This window comes from Artemia franciscana, chromosome 4 (assembly GCF_032884065.1).
Source record: "Artemia franciscana chromosome 4, ASM3288406v1, whole genome shotgun sequence".
NCBI classification, from domain to species: domain Eukaryota; kingdom Metazoa; phylum Arthropoda; class Branchiopoda; order Anostraca; family Artemiidae; genus Artemia; species Artemia franciscana.
The window spans coordinates 16857852-16876766 of NC_088866.1; the positions used below are offsets into that span (position 1 = coordinate 16857852).

Consider the following 18915-nt stretch of genomic DNA (forward strand, 5'->3'; position numbering starts at 1 on the left):
TGACATGCCTATAGATGATCATAGAAGACACTTTGAAACAGGTCCTTTAGTTCAAGGAGTTGATGTGGGAAACATTCGAGTAAAACCTCCTGCTTTAACTGGAGGCTATGATGTGTCTGAGCGATACTTGGGGTCAAGAAGCTAAAGTCAAAACTATATTAATTTTTGTCTGCAGCCACCAAGGTATGCCACTCTTACTGTCACAAGGAGAAGGTAGTGCTCTTAAACGAATGACTATTAGACTAAAGACGTTTAATGGAAGGTCCTTAAAGGATTTCATTGATACAAGAGAACTTGCAAAAGCTAGATTCTTTTTTGTTGGGCACAGTGACTAGGTTCAGTATAATTTTGGTGCAGGTGTGCTTTGAAAATGAGAAGAGGGGGTGTGCCTACAGATGAACTTATGAAACACTTCGAAACATGTATTTTGTTCAAGGCTTTGACATTCCTGTGAATTTTTCTGCTTTAATCGGAGGCTATGACATTTGTGAGCGATATGTGTGACTGCGTTTCTGTGTCTCAAAAAGAAAAATCATGTTTCCATCACCCAAACTCATGTGCAAGCCCCGGCAACGAAAAATTTATGTGCTCAGGACCATTACATTGCAAAATTTATACCTGGCCGGTTGTAGTCATTACAATTTTTGCAGATGGGAACAAAGTTCCATTAAGTATAAAAAGAATATGTCTGTCAAGGAAGCATCTCAAATCACTGTTATATGCATATTCTTGGAATGATGCCAAAAAAGGTACACGGAAACAAATTACTGATAGCTTTTTACCAGATATACAACTCAAATTAAGAAATCGAGTGTGCAATTAACTTGTTACGATGTTGTGACGCTCAACACCAGTTGGCTAGCGTCCCAAAGACAATGCATTGATTGCTAGAATATATTTCTAAAACACATTGTCGCCAATGACTTGTTAGCTCGGTTGAGTAACGTGTTGCTCTTTGACTATAGGAAATAATGGGTCTTACATTCTATGTCTACATCAGACATATATTTAATAAAATCAATGGAAAACTGCTTAGAAGCTAAAAATGTTGTTGGCTCTGTTGTTATCTCAAAAGACCAGATGTGAGGTCTGTCATAGGACATATTGTATTGTTTCACCGACAACATGAATGATTACACAATACCAGATAACGCATATTTCTTGAAATTCTCGGAAACATACCAAGAAATTCTCAGAAACCAGAATGCATATTCTTGGAATGATGCCAAAAAAAGGTATTTCAGTCCAAATTCTATTGTGAAATCTTGTTGTCCTGTTCAAGGAGTATGAATGACTTATAAGAGCGTTCCAACAAAAAACTATTAACGCCATCTAGTGTTTGACAACATTAAGAAAATTTGGTGTAATTGGTAAATTTAGGTTAGTAAATAATGTTTGATTTCAGTTCCTGACAGGAAAACGATAGGACAGCTTGAAAAAATGTCAAGCGCCGCCAGACGCTAGATGGTGTCGATAGTTTTTTGAAGCATTAGCGCCAATTTCCATTCCTACAAGTTAACCGCTCTCTTTAGTCCATTTTTAAGGAAGTTAGATGGCACTGATTCAGACATTTTTCCTAAGAATTATAAGAACAGCAAAGAATAATAATTTTTAGCTCAGGTTTTAAACTCAGTGCTGAAGTGTATTCGATTGGACTCACTGTTGTCCAATCCTTAATCGGAAATATTTTTGAAAACAATATATCTGGAGTTCTTTTTAATGAAATAGATTTTTTATAATGAATTTTCTGTACCAGTTTGTTCCAACCCATACTACAGTAGGCTTCACACCATTTTCCAACCTCGCATATCAAAACAAATTACTGCATATATACCATTCAAACACATATGCCAACACCAACAAAACCAAACGCCAACGTTTTACTACTAGATAATTTGGGCAATAAAATGAAAACAGTTCTACATTTTTAATTTTTATTTTTATAAGCTTACTTTGCACAGCCAAGCTAAAGCTTACATTTATTATGTTGCGCCCTTTGAAAATTGGACCTTACATCTTCTTCGTCAAAAAAAAAAAAATAGCAGAGAAAAGACAAGCACTTTGAAAAAACAAATTAAAATGGCAAATCAAATAAGTAGACGAAATTTTGAGGGAATAACCAAAATAGTAAAAAAAAAAAATATTGACATCATGAAAACAAACATAGAAAGTTTTAAACTCAGTCCTTTGTAATGGGATTTAAATATTCCTTTTCTGTTTTAGTATTACCCACCGAATGATTGACGGCAAAGAAGGCATAATTGAGGTGACTACAAATGGGGGAGCCACGGGTATCATGAAAGGGAAAAATGGACACTTGATTGTGGTAAGTACTATATATATGATGTGAGCCAAAGAGCCTGTCTGACTAACCCAGGCACAAAAAGAAGAAAAAACATAGGGTATATTCTTTTGTGAGAACTGGAGAAAAAATAATTTGTCCCTTCCGAAAGCACAAAGTTACAGGTCTCTTCCCCCCCCCCCCCATCCCCCCAAAAAAGAAAATCCTGGAAGTCTAACCTCGATCTCCCAGCGACGAGGCAAAATAGGATATACTTGCCTGACTGTATAGAACATTCTTCACCATTTACGGCCATACGATTCCTTAAAAATCATTTTGTGATAGTCAGAGTCGGCTGACCGTCTCAGAGACAAAGGGTCCATTAGTGAATGTCCCAGGAGACTAGCTGTCATCAAAAGTTGTCCGGAATGTGTGGTTGGATTGTGAAATTCGACTGAAAAGACAATGTAACCTACTTACTTTTTGTCAGCAAGTTCGGCAGTCCAAGCAGGTTGCACCACCAGGAACTCCCAAAGCAGCCAAATTATTCAGACGATAACTCGTTTAAGCAATTGCATTTTCTGAGCATGTTTGCTTGAGAATTTGTAGGAACTTTCTTTCCTGAACTGTCGAAAGAAAACTCTGCTCTGTATAATCAAAAAAAATTACATCTTCTATTGATGTTAGTTTCATCGAAACTGAACATCTTTATCCCCGGCACAAAACGAAGGAAGTTAAATTTTTTTTCCAAGATTTCCGTGAAAATAGTGTCGGTTTTAACTTTCCTGTCGTTTATTCGGATCTCTTATCCAGGCTCTACAAGCCATGGCCAGACCACTCAATCAATTCTAAATAGCTGGGCCACACATACTAAAAAAGCTTATAATGAACGAGATGGGGTGATTCTTAAATGCCAAGGTATCCTATGGTCTTAATGGAAGCTGCTAAGCAATTGCAATCTCTTTAAATTGTTACCAATTCTCTCATACGTTCAGTTTTCAGGCGTAAAAAGAATATATACTTCTTCTGATTATCGGAAACCAAAAAAGGAGTAATATACAGTAGCGAATGTTTCTCCAAACATGACACACATTTCATAGCGCGCTATTTGGGAAGTTTCCAACTCCGTGAGAGCCATAGTTTTATTTGCTACTTGCTCTTCCACTGGAAAATTTGTCATTGCGTTTTCGCGAAGGCGGGGTCATGAAGCTTCTGTGATTTAAGATGTGTGTAAAAATCTTTAATGGGGAGTATAGGACTTTTCGCTACTGCATATTGCCTCTAATGTGGTCAGAAACCAACTGACAGATGACGGATTGTAAAAGTCCTCCGGAGTAAATACACGCTTCAGGTACCAACATCACGAAATTGTTTTCATAGTAGGGATTGGCTGGGTACACTTTAAGATTATCAAGAGACTTTAAGTAAGTTGTTTAGTACACTCTTGCAAAGGTTTACGTATAAAATCTCCCCCCCCCCCCGAGGCCTTCTTAATACTTCTCGTGTTGACTGAAATTAGAGACCCATCAACGCAAATACATGACAGTTCTTCCCGGTCAAATTATTCATATTTTCTGGATATTCAATTAACAGGTTAGTTCTAACCCATTTCCAAAACTATAAAAACTCTTTTTCACTAAATTCTGAACTTTATATTCCACAGAATGCGGAGAAGAAAATTGTCGGGGGAGGGGGGTATTTCCTTATTGAAATTAATTTGATTTGCATACCACTGTCTGGCTCTTTGCATATATAATCAGTATAAATTAATTTGGTAATGTATATAAACGTAGAGTAGAGCAAAAGTTTATTCAGGCTGAGATTAAGTCTATTGTGGAAAGAATGGTGCTTGAAAAAAAATCTATTTCCATGTTTATCGGTTCAGTACATTATCATGCTATTTGGTTTACGGAATGAATTCCAATGAAAGGGAATGGAATTGCCAGGGGTATTTTTCTTTGGGGGGGAGCATTTTATAAATTCGGGGTAAAGGAAAATTTTATTCTGTCTGGGATTAACTCTATTGTGAAAAGCATGGCGTTTGAAAGAAAAAATCGATTTTTATGTTTATTGATTCAGAACATTATCATATTATTCGATTTATGGAATGAATTTTATTGAAAGTGTTGGGAATTTCCAAGGGTAATTTTCTGTGAGGGGAGTGTTTTGTAAATTTAGGGTGAAGGACGCTTTCGCTTCGACTCTTTGCAATCAATTGAAAATAAAAGTCTTTTTCCACGGCTCTAAGAAAATATCTGACTAATACAATAGCGTACTTGGCATACTGTGCCAATCTTCTTGTTGAAACCACCTGGAATAAGAGTGATTCAAATGTTTTCGACGTGTCTTCAGAAAAGAAAAAGCTTATAATTTTGGTTTAAGTGCTAGTGACCTTGAAATGGTATACCGTGGCCCACTGGACCCATCATTTTCCTATGGATACCTGAAAACCCTGATTTTCCAAGATTTTTTTTTTCTGTTTTGAAGTTATATTTTCAGAGTTGTGCCACAATTTCCTCAATTTCCACAATTTCCAACAATTTCAATGTCGCCACTTTCTACCAGGAAAGTAAATATGAAGCACAGATTATTTAAATCTGATAGCTCTTCTCGTCCAGAAAGGAAAGGGCGTACGAAAGCACTTGATTGCTGCCCCTAGCCCCATATTACACTTCCTGGCTGAAAAGCCATGAAGCGGAAATCAGCGCCATCGGTTTGGACTTTAGAGTCTTTTGGATTATCGTTCCCGCTGCATAGAGACCGAATATTTCCTTCAGTGCGCCTTAAACTGCATAGATGCAATAAAAACTGCATATATATAATCTAGAATTTTATTATTATATTTAACTATATGAGTAAAAACTGTATTTAATAACTATAATGCTACTTAATAGCTAATTAATTTGTATCTATTTCAGGTATCCCAGTAGTGATGAGTCTTCTTATTTGCCAAAGTTATTTGTTAAGCTGACCGAAATTAATTATGTTGTTCCTTATATAAGACTAGTCATAGATATAATTTTCGAAGTATAGTTGGTTAATCAATTGTGTTGTATTCTTGGGTCTTTCAATAAATTGAATTTGTTGCTATGTTAAGGAATGTCTGGTAGGCATATGACTAACAAGAAAATAATAATAAATGAATGATAAAATCAAATAGCCGAGAAAAACACGAAGCAAGTATTTTGGACCTTCGTCAAGCCGTCTTCAAAAAAAAATATTATGTCTAGACATTCATGTCTAGTAGATGATCGTAGAAACTAGACGTAAATAACAGCGAAAACTAGAGTTTCTTTCCATCATAAAAACAAACAACAGGTATAACAAGAGGAAATTTTCAAGACATTGAAACTTGCTTCAAATAAATGTTGCGGCTCTATATCCAAGAGACGTCCTCAGCAAAATATTCATATAAGTAAAATGAGACTTACAAGAAATGTGATCTTAAAAATGAAAACAGTCCCAGATTTAATGCATCAACTAGATTCAACCAGGACTCGAAAGGAAATTTAAAAAGATTTCAGTTCCAATTCTAGCCCGTTCTGGAACTGTTTCAAATTTCAATTATAATTTTAAAGATCAAATTTTATGCCAAGAGCTACGGGATGAAAAAATTATTAAACAATTCCTTTTTTTTACCTACAGCAGAACCGGAGAATATATAAAGCTGATATTGAAAGGATGGCGAGGGGTAAAGAAGATACCTTGACCACGTAAGTTCTATTCAGGAGAAAGGGGAGGCAGTTGCCCCATCCTCTACCCAATAATTTGGGAAACATTACAATTTTTTAAGTAAACCTAAAAATGATAATTGATGAGAAACTGGTTTATGCGCTGCCAGGTTCATTTTTTGTCAAAATATAAAAGTCAACTACGTTTAGGGATACATTCTAAACTAACTTTTTGTGAAATTAATGTTATTTTAATGTTAATTTTAACATTATATTAAATTAACCTGATATATCAAAAATTAAAATAGCACTAGTTTTTTTTAAGTTCGATAGGGTAATGTAAGTGTGCAAAAATAGATACACGCCATACAAGCCGGGTGGCGAGAATTTACCGGTGAGCCTCCACCACTGCACAGGTACGGAAGCAGGACTGTCTAACTCAATTTCGGATTTCATTGATGTCTGTTTATTGCTTGTCATGTATTATTTAAGGTTAAATTAACCGGGTAATGAATTTGCTAAATAGTAACTTTTCTTCGTTACCACTGGAATAAGAATGTGGTAATGAAGGCTTAGAACAGGGCCACAGCCCCTCTACCTTTTTACCTTTTGATGTTCAATATTTATTATATTTTGATTTCCTAAAATAAATTTCAAGACATCTTAAAAACTTCTCATCTTGTATTTTCACAAATTTCCCGGAGGAGGGTCCAAAAATCCATCTCCCCTGAGGTATATCCATAAAAAAAAATTCTCCAGTTAAAATTTTTTTGAGCTTACTTATCACAATGATTCTAAATTACATATTTTTAATTATCAATATTGTTTGTTCTGTAAAATTATAGCTGGTTTTGAAACAGACAAACTTAATGAATAATTTTAGGTTGGAAAAAAATTTATGATATGTCTGGATATGACCCAGGCAGGTTATTTACTCTATTGTATCCTTTTGTAAAAACTTTTAACCCTAGCATTAATCGAAATATTAGATACTCTTCCTGATATTATAAAACTTGGGAACGCTGTGTGAATCATAAGTGATGTTGTAAGGCCAGTGATGTAATCAAGTGAAGGGTATACTAATAGGAATTAATTCAGGGGATGTGGATAACAACTCTCACCTGCCTGGATTTTCATCATTTCTCTGACTCTCGATATTGCAGTGGTAGGTGTGACCTACTAAGGAATTCCTATAATTTTCTCGAATTTTCACGTAATGACGATTTTGTGTTTTGACGCTTTTTTAATTTGTTTTGATGATTTTTGACGTTTTTTTGACGATTTTGTGTTTTGACAATTTTGATGCTTGTTTAATTTGTTTTGACGATTTTTGGGTCCTCTTAAATTGAATTTTTCCATACCTACCTGTTTAAATTAGAGGCCCAAGGCGGGCGAACTTTACCTCCGAACTGAGGATTTATCGCAAAGCAAGTAGCTAATTTAACATTATAAAGATCTACTTTCACTATTAAGAGTAATCGAAATAATAGTTAGCATTCCTGAATAAAATTGTTACTATAAGTTTCGTTCGTTTTTGGTTTCATTTATTTAATGGTGGTAATTTATGGTGGTTTTACTCTAGGAAAATTATTTGACCTTATTCCTGCTCATCTTTGGTTTACTATAGCTCTTTACGTTTCTTTGATATATAGGTAGACATGTTTCGCCCTATTTTGTCGTGTTGACACACAACAAATATGCAAAAAAAAATTACAACAACAAAACGCCAACTGACAAAACATTAAGGCTCATTATTCAAGAAAATCATCACGATGCCTCATACCTACCCAGATGATATTTCCAATATTATTTATATGTAAATATCACCTACTTTTCAAAATTTATAAAATCCAGTCTCTCTCCTCGACCTCCCTACCAAATATTTCCAGCCGTTATATCCTCAATTCCTTATATTCCCCTTATCAAACAGTTCGTGGTAACGAACTGTAGTAAGGAGCGACCCGGCTCAATAGTAACCAAAATTCCGAAAAATGGCATTTTGGTACCAATAGCTACATTGAAAGAGTCGCATTTTAATGCTGATTTTAAACATATAAGTTTCATCAAGTTTAGTCTTACCCCATCAAAAGGTACGAGCCTAAGAAAATTTGCGTTATTTTAGAAAATAGGGAGAAAACCCCCTAAAAGTCATAGAATCTTAACGAAAATCACATTATCAGATTCAGCATATCAGAGAACCCCACTGTAGAAGTTTCAAGCTCATATCTACAAAAATGTGTAATTTTATATTTTTTGACAGAAGGCAGATCACGGATGCGTGTTTATTTGTTTTTTTGTTTTTTTTTTTTTTCCCAGGGGTGATCGTATCGACCCAGTTGTCCTAGAATGTTGCGAGAGGGCTCATTCTAACGGAAATGAAAAGTTCTAGTGCCCTTTTTAAGTGACCAAAAAAATTGGAGGGCACCTAGGCCCCCTCCCACGCTAATTATTTTCCCAAAGTCAACGGATCAAAATTCTGAGATAGCCATTTTATTCAGCGTAGTCGAAAAACCTTATAACTATGTCTTTGGGGACGACTTACTCCCCCGCAGTCCCCGTGGGAGGGGTTACAAGTTCAAAACTTTGACCAGTGCTTACATAAAGTAATGGTTATTGGGAAGTGTACAGGCGTTTTCAGGAGGATTTTTTTGGTTGGAGGCAGGGGTTGAGAAGAGGGGGATATGCTGGGGGAACTTTCGATCGAGGAATTTGTCATGGAGGAAGACAATTTCCATGAAGGGAGCGCAGGATTTACTAGCATTACTTAAAAAAAAAACAATGAAAAAATAAATATGAAAAAGTTTTTTTTCAGCTGGAAGTAAGCAGCAGATTAAAACTTATTATTTAAAAGAAATTATTACCTATATGAGGGGCTCACCTCCTCCTAATACCTCGCTCTTTACGCTGAAGTATTTTTAGTAATTGCAACTATTTATTCTGCGGCTTTTGTGATTCAGGGGTCATTCTTAATGAATTGGGACAAAATTTAAGCTTTAGTGTAAAGAGCAAGGTACTGACGAGGGGGCGAACCTCCTCATATATGTAATAAAAACATGAGAAAATAAAAGTTCTTTACGTCAGCTAATAGCTAATTTATAAGTTACGTATATCTTTTACTTATAAAAAGATTCGTAAAAATTAAAAGTTCTAGTTGCCTTTTTAATTAACCGAAAATCGGAAGGCAACTAGGCTTCCTCCCCCGCTCTTTTTTTCTCAAAATCATTCGATCAAAATTATGAGAAAGCCATTTAGCCAAAAAAAATAAACATACAAATATCGTTTTAATTATTCCTCTGCGGAGAGCCAAAATCAAAACATGCATTGATTCAAAAACGTTCAGAAATTAAATAAAAAAACAAGTTTTTTAAATGAAAGTAAGGAGCGACATTAAAACTTAAAACGAAGAGAAATTACTCCGTATATGCAAGGGGCTTTTCCTTCTCAACGCCCCGCTCTTTACGCTAAAGTTTTTTACTGTTTTGAAATGTAGAGTTAAGAGAAAGAGTCAAACTTTAGCGTAAAGAGCGGGGCGTTGAGAAGGAAAAGCCTCTTTCATATACGGAGTAATTTCTGTTCGTTTTAAGTTTTAATGTCGCTCCTTACTTTCATTTAAAAAACTTGTTTTTTATTTAATATTCCCAAGATTCATCAATCTCTCCACAAATAGGGCAACTGAAAGGACAATTCCTCAATCTAGCCGTCCCTTATATGTTACTGTGAATGCTCTGAATTGGAGAATTCAGAATATTTCGCCTGTATGAAAACAAGGCGTCTTCAACGCTGATGAGACAAATATTAAAACTAAAATGACCTAAAAACAAACAAAATCCAAACCCAAGAAATAAAAATAACTAAATCAATACGTACAATTGTCGCAACCAGGGGCGATACTGCACAAAATTTTTTGGAAGGGGGAGTGATTTATTTTACCGACTGGCTGATCATTTATGCCAACTGTTTTCGCTACTAATCAACATAATATTTATATTTATTACGAAACTTGGGATCGCAATTCAGCCTGAAGAATCATAGAATATGTGGAAAAATAGCTGCTTAGTTCTTTTTCCCACAAGAAGTGTATGAACAACGACAGGGTGACCTAGTGAAGACTGGAGCAATATACTAGGAGAAAGGTGATAATAAGATCTGTGTACAAAAAGATCTCAGAAGTGAAAAAATTGACAAATCCAAATTAAAATACAAAGATTAAACAAAAAAAAAGAAAATATAGCTATATAGCATCAGCAAAAATTCAAACGTCTTGGTTTGGAAGACAGCCAGACTTTCAGTAATTCGTCGATTTTCAGCTCGTCCGTAACGTGAGTCTCGAAGCACATCATGTCATGGTAATCCAAACGACCATCGTTTTGCTGATCGTTTGCTCGTTTCCATCATTTGTGCGTAAACGTGTCATAACCAGTTTCAGTTTGCTAAAACTTCTTTCTGATGCAGCTGCAGTTGGTGGCATTGTCGCAACCCACTTGTAAACTAACCAGAGAGTCGGGAATATCAATTTCTCCTCTAAATACAGAAATTTATTCCCCTCCAGAAATCCCCTCTAAATAAAGAGCAAGCGGACGTGCAGGACGGTATTTAAGTTGGAACTTGTATCGGTTATTGAACCAAATTTTTCCGCTACTGCTTTTGCTGCCTCAATTTGCCTCCCTATCTGATCCAGATCTTTGGGGAGAGAATCTAAGATATCGCGCTTCACCCTGAGTTTTTTGTCCGCAGTCATCAGATCGAGGTGTTCAGTCTGCAACTTTTCTGCAAGAACCTTCATCCTGAACCTGACCTGGCGCATGAACATAAGTGTCAGGTTAAAGTCAAAGAAGGTTATGCGGTGGTTCAGAACTTAGGCTTTTTCTTTTATTATTTTGTCCTCATTGTGTTCTTTTAACTTTTCGAGAACTTCCACAATGATGTCTAAGCTTGTCCACAAGGCTGTGAAACTCTTCGATCTGAGCGTCCATCTTCTTATTGACAAATTCTTTAGCTTCATTACTGATTCAGCCTTCTCCAGTGCCTCCTTGTATGCAATAGTTCTTTTCATTCTACCCGTAAAAAAGATGTACAATTCTTGTAAGATCTCATACATTTTCCAGACTATCGGACTATTCATGTATGCGTGTTCTACAATGAGGTTCTGTCTATGAGCCATACATCGAATGCAGCATATTTCTCTTCCATGTTTGGTTGATTTGAGTTCATGGACATCCTGTCGGACACCAGACATTACTTTCGTAATCATAGCTCTGAAACCCAAGAGCCTCTTTACTGGCGCCTTCCTTCTCTAAAACTTTTAGAATCGTGTCTATAATTTTTATTTTATTATTTTTTTTTTATTCAACTAATACCATTGCTAAAAGTCTCTCCGGGATGGTGCCATCGCAGTCAACGTACCTGACACAAATCACTAGCTTTTCTTCTTGCGCATAGTCTGTAGTGGTATCTGTGATAATTGAATACTCCCAGCTTTTGTTCACATCAGTAACTGATGAGAAAAATTGCTGCAACTGTGACAGTTGTAAATACTGATTTGGCTGTTTTTATTTCTTGGTTTTGGATTTTATTTGTTTTTAGGTTATTTTAGTTTTTATTTTTGTTATATCAGCGTCAAAGACGCATTGTCTTAATACAGATGAAATATCTGCGTCGTTTTAGCTTTTATCCTTTCTTTCTACTGGTTCTAGTCCCTCTTGATTCTTTTTTGAGATTCCTTTCTTTGTTGTTCTAAACCTTAAATAAAACTGATAAAGCTGACTAAATCCAAGGAGAAAAAAAAAGAATCTCGGATATTCACCGGTAAATGTCGACATTCTTCAAATTCAAACATTCACATTGACATTTAAATGTTATAAGGGGGAATTTTATGCCTTTTGGAGAACGAAATAATTAGTTAGGGAGGACTAGTTTGAGGGATGTTCCTTACAGTTATCTTATGTGCTGAGAGATGGATGAGTTTTAACATAACTCTTTTTAGGAGAATGTAAAGAAGTTTGGGGACAAAGAAATACTATGGATAATCATGGCATGTCAGTATTTTCGTAGTTTTTATTTAACTAAACAAGTATCCTTAGTGGTGTCAGAAAAATTGCGGCGCTTTTCACCGCGCTTTTTTCCGACTTATTTTTTTTACCGAGTGACCAAAAATACTGAGGGGGGTGTATCCCCATATGTGGCAGCCCTGCTGAAAATGGACAATAAACTTTTTTTCCGACTCAGAACTTCTGGCCTGTAGTGTTTAAAGTTTACTTTTCCTGAATGGCTAAGAATATTCTTTTTTTCGAATGGGTGAAGATATTTGAGTACTTATTTGCAAGGATTAAAAGAAAGTGAATACGATAAAAAATTCCTCGAAAATCGTTTAAACCAACTTTCATATAAATAGGATGATGGGCTGTAGGAAGTTAAGTCCTTGGGTTAAAGAGGTTCCAATGTACAGTTCAAAAATGGAATTAAATATGGTTTTTGTCAAAAAATAGGACCCCAAAACTTTTTTTTCAGAACGTGTATAAACTTAAAACTTGGGATCTTTGGTCGAAAAGGATCCTAATAAAAGGAAAATTAGCCTGGGAAACCTCTATGGCAAAAAATAAACAAGTTGTCCCTGAATTGGGCAAGAAGAGGTTTTAAAGAAAATTCGAAGAGAAAGTTATGGAAGGGGGTAAAAGTATGGTTTTAAATAGAATGGGGAGGACGAAGGGCTTCCAAAGCTATGTTGGCCTCAGACTACTAAGTGCCGCAATAAGTTTCTAGCGGTAGTAGCTGTAATAGAAGTAAATAAGAATTAACGAAGCACAAAAGAGGAAAATAAATGCACAGTAAGAAACCCTATGGATAAAAGTAGGTACTACGAAGTAGTTTTATACGTCTTATCAGAACTGTGAGTGGGAAAAGAAATTTACCCTCCAAGAAAAGATAGTGTTCATACAGTTTAATTTTTAGGGATTTGATTCTTTGAAATTGTCTCTTAAGTATTTGAGTTCCGAGTTTAGATTTGAATTCGCATATTCAACCGTCACAAAATGGACTCCATGAGAAGCTAAGCTTAAATATTATCTTTAAATAGACTTTATCTGGTGTCGGTGAACAAAATGGGGAAAAAAGATGCTATCAAAATTATAAAACACACTGTAAGTAATTTCAATATGTTGAGGTATGAGATAGATGTAGGCTATGATTTTCCTAGACTGAAGCAAGCCTGCATATTTTGAAAAGTCTAGTTGGAGCAAATCGATATTTCAAGAATAAATTCGAAGTCTAAATCATGTTAAAATTTTATAAACAGATTTTTTCTCCTAACTTCCAAAGTAATAAGGTTGCTTAGGAGAAGAAAATGAATGAAAATTACATAAATGAACTCAGAGCCTTTGTTACACATAGCTTAGGCCTAGTGTAATGCCTCCATTAGGGTTACTCAGACAGTGCTGAATCTAAGACAAATATCTAATTAATTTTATCTTTCATAAATATAATCTGTATGTTCTTAATCATAGATAGGCCTAGCCTATGATGTAGATAGGCCAGATATTGATAATTTGGTAAATATACATAAGATTTTATAACTGAAGTAGGGACAAGCTGAATACAGCTTGATGCCTTTTAATGTTCTTTCCAAAAATTTTAGGTAAATGGCTACAATAGAGGCTAATGAGAAGGAAATATGTTAATAAAACAATTCTTAGGCCTACTTCATAGGGACTCCATCTTGTAACTCTAAAAAAATGATAAAATTCTAGTTAATTGACTTCTTGCTAGGCTATCTCAGAAAGGGTTTAGGTTAGGAAAATGAAACTTTCAGGGATGAATCTACAGACTAAAGTATGTCCTGGGAAGGTATTTTGAAGCAACTACCTCTACTCTTTCTCTCTCTAGAGGGCCCTGACCTTTGATGACCTTTAAAAATATGTGTGTTATAAAAGTGAAACCTTGCAAAATAGATCTTCTTTTTAATTGAAGTACAACACAATTGTTTTCAGCTTCATAACTTTGCTCAATTCTATTTTATAAGGTTTTAAAGATAGACAAATACATTTCCTAAATTCTAAAAAAAAACATTCATGTGGCTTAAAATTCTACTCAAATAACAGGAATTGCATTTTCAGAACTAAAGGCAGAGAAAAAGCAATTAGTAACTGAAAATTAAGGTAAAATATTGTTTTGTCTAAACTTCAATAGGTATTGGAAAATTTCAGGGCCCTCTAGAGGAAGAAGGAGTAGAGGTGGGTACTTGAAAATACCTTCCCGGGACATACTTTAGCCAGTAGACTCATCCCTGAAAGTTTCATTTTCCTAGCCCAAACCCTTTCCAAGATAGCAAGAAGTAAATTAAGTAGAATTTTACCAAAAAAACTATAAGCTTCTATAAAATGTTAATATCCAATCTCCTTATAACAAAAAACATTTTTGTCATCTAGTTGGAAAATTTTGCCCATTCCTGTAGCCTAGGAGAAATCCATATTTGCCAACTAGTTGAAAACAAGTGTTGCCCCTACAATGCTTTCATTTTCCAACTAGGCTAGTTCACTAATAACTTTGGCAAATGTTTAGTTTTGTTCCAAGTGATCTAAAGAACATATTACTGCATATAGGAAGATTCTGATGATTGCATATTGTTTCTTTGTCATTATTAGAGGAGAGCATCCATTTTTATCTTTCTAAAATTCCCATCCAACAAGACTAAAAATGTGTAAAGTGGTCTTGCTTACAGGTAACATTACCTATAGAGCAAAGTGTATTAGTCCATGAGCCCTATGGGAAGCTGGGTATGGTCTATGTTCTATATTTACTCAAGAAAGAGGGATAAAACTAAAAAAAAACCTCAAACAAGGTTTACTAAATAGATATCATTGGTTGAAATGTGTCTGTCTAATTACTTAGAGGTGGTAGATGGTGTTTTGATGGATGTACTAGACTGGATTTGTCTAGTACCTAATTTAATCTAAATAGTACCAAAATCTAAACAATTTTGCATTTTTGCTGCATCTATTCTGCATGTGCTGTTTTGTGTGAGAAAATAATGGATCTGTCTGAACCAAGGTTTAGCTCAAGTGCAATATTTTAGCCATTAATCAACTAGAATATAGATTAATGAAGGGTGCTTCTATTTTTCTTGCATTTTACAGCAAGAACTATTTTGCAGCAAGCCTCAAGTCTCATATTTCCTTTACAACTTTTACTTGCTTAATTTGTCTTAACTATACTCTCCTAATGTATTAACTGTGGCTGCATGGCTAAGATCTCAAACTTCTTTCAGCAAAGACTATGCAAATGGGTTTGCCTCCCAGCTGTCCCACAATTTTTTACCTGTTTCATTTTTTAGTTGATTTTTTGGACAAAACTTGGGGTAATTGAATAGATTGCCAGGAAATCATCCTAAACTGGTTTCTGTGAAGAAGATTTTCATTGAGCAGAAACACCTAGAGAAGGGGCTTATGCAGGTGGAATGCAACCCTTCAAGCAAAAATCAGTGGAATGGAAATTTATGTCCCCTGAAGCTATGTTCAAACTATTACATTAGCAAGGCAGAATTCTGTACTGTTTGTCACCCTGTTTTGATATTCTTCAACACAAAAAGATATACTTAACCTGTGTCTGCTTTATTTTAATTTATGCTGTTTATTTTTGTTTTTGTAGATTTTGGTAATCAACAAAAGAATGCATAAGAATAATTGTGTATCTTGCTGAAACTAAACTCATATCTTTGACCCTGTTTTTATTTGAACACGTATCTCAAACTTGTTGGCAAACTAATTAAACTAGAAAAAAATATGACTGTTTCTTTCTTGGACAATATACCTAGTGCTGGGCTTACAGCTTCAAAATTAGAAACTTATGAGGTTTTTTTTTGTTTCCTGTAAAAAACCATGGCTTTGAGATACAAGGCTAGCATGCTAGACTGTATTTGAGTAGCCCCTTACATTCAGTTGCAGTTTACACTTGCTTAATTTGGCAAAAAAATGCACGTTTTTACCTGATGTCAATAATAAATATTACAAATGATGCAATCAATGGAAAACACAGTTTAGTCAGAGCACCTGATTCTGTATCTTGCTTATTTTGATTAGTACCCATGCCAGAAGGTACAAAAATGTTAAGGGTGGATCCCATGGTAGTCAACCATGCTGAAAATGAATATTGTAGGAAGCATGTTTGCTGTTGGGGCATTTGAGATATAGGCCAAAAACACCAAATTTGGCCTATAATGGGGTTCAATGATTCAAAAAAAAATTACAGATAAGATTGGTCAAATCCAGCATACTCTTACATCAATAGAAAGAAGAGACTTGGAGCTACATGAATATGATTTTTGTTTGTAAAAAAAAAAAAAAATAAAGAAAATAGTGCACTTTTTACTGCAGTTTAAAAAAAAAATCAATTCAACAAATTTCTAACAAATAAGCTAAATACTCGAATTTTTTTCAAGATAAAGTATTTTTTTTTTTTTTTTAAAGAAAGCCCATTTAATTCCAAACACATTGAGCTAAGAAAATAAAAGTTTAAATTATTGTATCTGGTGGGTCTGCAACTATTTTAGCAAGTGTACCCAATAATAGGAATTTTGTTTAGTAACCTGCTACCTAGTGGGAAGTTGATTGATAAGCTAAGCAGAAGATGAAAAAGAAAAGTGAGTTAGGTAGGCCAAGATATAAAAAAAACCAAAAAAAAAACCATTACTTCAGGTTGATTCAGCATTTGATTCTGATGCAAAAACTGATTTGCTGATGGATGATAATGCAGAATATGACACAAATTTGGAAGATCAAAAAAAAATTGAAAGAAATAGAATTTTTAAAAGCACTTTTGGTGTTGTAAAGTTGGCTGGCAAAGGGAGTGTAAATTTTTTTTTGCAGAAGTAAGAGACTTAATGAAAGTAATTTACAAAATTAAATATTGCAAGAAGCTAGGTGATACTGACTCATTTAGATTTATAAGGACTGATAAAAAGGCATGTTACATTGATCAATCAGATTTAGTATTGGAACTTCAAGTTCTAGTGAAAATGCTTGTCAAATGGAACATCTGTGATTTGAAATTGATTTGTCAATATTTAATCTAGAATAGTTAATACTTGCTGGAGAACAAGTAGCAAATGTGTTCCTGTTTGTTTTTGAATATCCCACAAAGTATGCAGTGGCTGCCATTTGAGCTGACACCAAGTAAAAAATCCAGATTATCAGTCAACTACATTCCCTCTGCAGGGTGAAGAATGTTGCAATCCTTGGAAAATGTGCATCACAGCTGTGCAGTGATCACTCTGCTGACCTTGCAACTGAATTAAAAGATGTTGATAGGTTTTTGCAAAACAATCCTAAATGGCATCCATTGTGTTGTAAGGACCTGTACAGACTTTTACCCAATCAGCTAGTGAAAGAACCCAATACAAGCAGATCTTCAAGGCACCTTTTTGCACCAGAATTTGAATACCAACAGAAATGTGTCATTTGTGGAAAAACACAGAAGAAAGTTAGTGGACAGAAAGTACTGCTGATAAAAGCTGCTAAAAATGCTAGGGCTGACAACATTTATGCAGCCGCTACACAGCTTAGAGAAGAGTTCCCAGATGTGTTCTTCCATCTAGACAACAGCCTTGGTTGTAGCATTGACATGGTAGCAAGTGATGTTCAGTACCACAACATATGCTTACTACAGTTTATGAAAAAGGCAAGTGTCCAGCCAGTGAAACAGATGTAAAAAGGGAACTAGTCCTAAACGAGATGAACCATTACTGCTGGGACATTGTTGGACTTTCTGAGACTCACCTTCCCTCCACAGGAATAGAAAGAATAAAAGATATCATGCTAATCATGTCTGGAAGAAGTGATGGAGTTCATTGCCAAGGTGTCAGTTTCCTACTCTCCAAGCAAGCCAAACAGTCTCTTCTTGCTGTCCATCCTGTCTCTGAACATATTATCACCATTCGTCTGAAAGGAACCATTGCCAATATGACCATAATCCAAGTTTACACCCCAGACTTGTCCCGGAATGACCAGGAAGCCAAAGAATTCTACAGCCAACTCCAACACACCATTGACACGGCTCCCAAGAAAGATGTTCTGTTCATGATTGGGGACTTCAATGTCATTGTTGGATGCTCAAATGATGGACTTGAAGATGTCATGGGCAAGTTTGGGCATGGGTGGCAGAACCACAGGGGTGAAATGCTTATCAACTTTTGTTGGGATAACAGACTTTTAATAACAAACACCATGTTCCATCATAGAGAACAAAGGAAAATTACTTGGAGATCCCCTGGTGGCTGCACTGCAAACATGATTGACTACATACTTGTCGGCAAGTGATGGAAATCATCAGTACTGAACACAGTCAACACAGATGTGGCAGTAGTCTGTGTTTGTTTTTTTGAAGAGCTTCAAGCTGAAGGATTGAGCGAACTTTTCTTGAAGTTCCCAACTTACATTATCCCAGTACAGGAGCTGGAGGATGGAGTCCACTTGTCCAAAGAGGAGCCGATTATGTTACCCTTTGTGCACTGTCTGTCAGGGTGTGACACAATGAACTTTTCTTCAGGATTGGGAAAGCTTCTTTCTTAAAAATCACGGCGTCTCCAACTTTTGCCTCAAAAATGGTGTCTGTGATGGAGCAGATCAAGGATGCAGAAAGGAAGCTTTCAGTTGACGAGTTTAGAGAAGTTTACGACCTATCAAAATCCCTGGTCATTGAAATGTATGGTAAACAGGCTGGATTCAATTCACTGGCCAGTGTAAGGACTTACATTTGGTGCCAGAAACAAGATGTGAGAAGACTGCCACCTTCTGGTGACATCTTTGAGTCATGCATATGAAGAGTCATATTCGCTACATGGATAATCTTGTTGTCAGTACAGGATTGGCCGAGCATTCCAGATTCACTCCTCCATGGATGGAAGATGGCTGAATGGGGAGTAGATGCAGTCATCTCAAGCTGTAAAGAAGCATCAAACCTGGAAGCTTACTGCAG

General features: G+C 35.5%; 2 protein-coding genes across 4 annotated transcripts in view; both read left to right on the forward strand.

Moving 5' to 3' along the window:
• LOC136026062 (unconventional myosin IC-like) overlaps positions 1–5371 on the forward strand; it is a 137024-nt gene extending 131653 nt beyond the window's left edge. For all 3 annotated transcript variants that reach the window (XM_065702248.1, XM_065702249.1, XM_065702250.1), the window contains exons 20-21: positions 2224–2326; positions 5200–5371. In XM_065702248.1, the coding sequence (XP_065558320.1) occupies positions 2224–2326; positions 5200–5211 (115 nt within the window). In that variant the 3' untranslated portion in view covers positions 5212–5371. The remainder of the gene's footprint in view (positions 1–2223; positions 2327–5199) is intronic.
• Positions 5372–12942: 7571 nt separating this feature from the next.
• LOC136026060 (putative leucine-rich repeat-containing protein DDB_G0290503) overlaps positions 12943–18915 on the forward strand; it is a gene marked incomplete at its 3' end in the record, with an annotated part of 84588 nt that continues 78615 nt past the window's right edge. Inside the window, 1 exon segment of the mRNA XM_065702245.1 lies at positions 12943–13088. Within this exon segment, the coding sequence (XP_065558317.1) occupies positions 13050–13088 (39 nt within the window).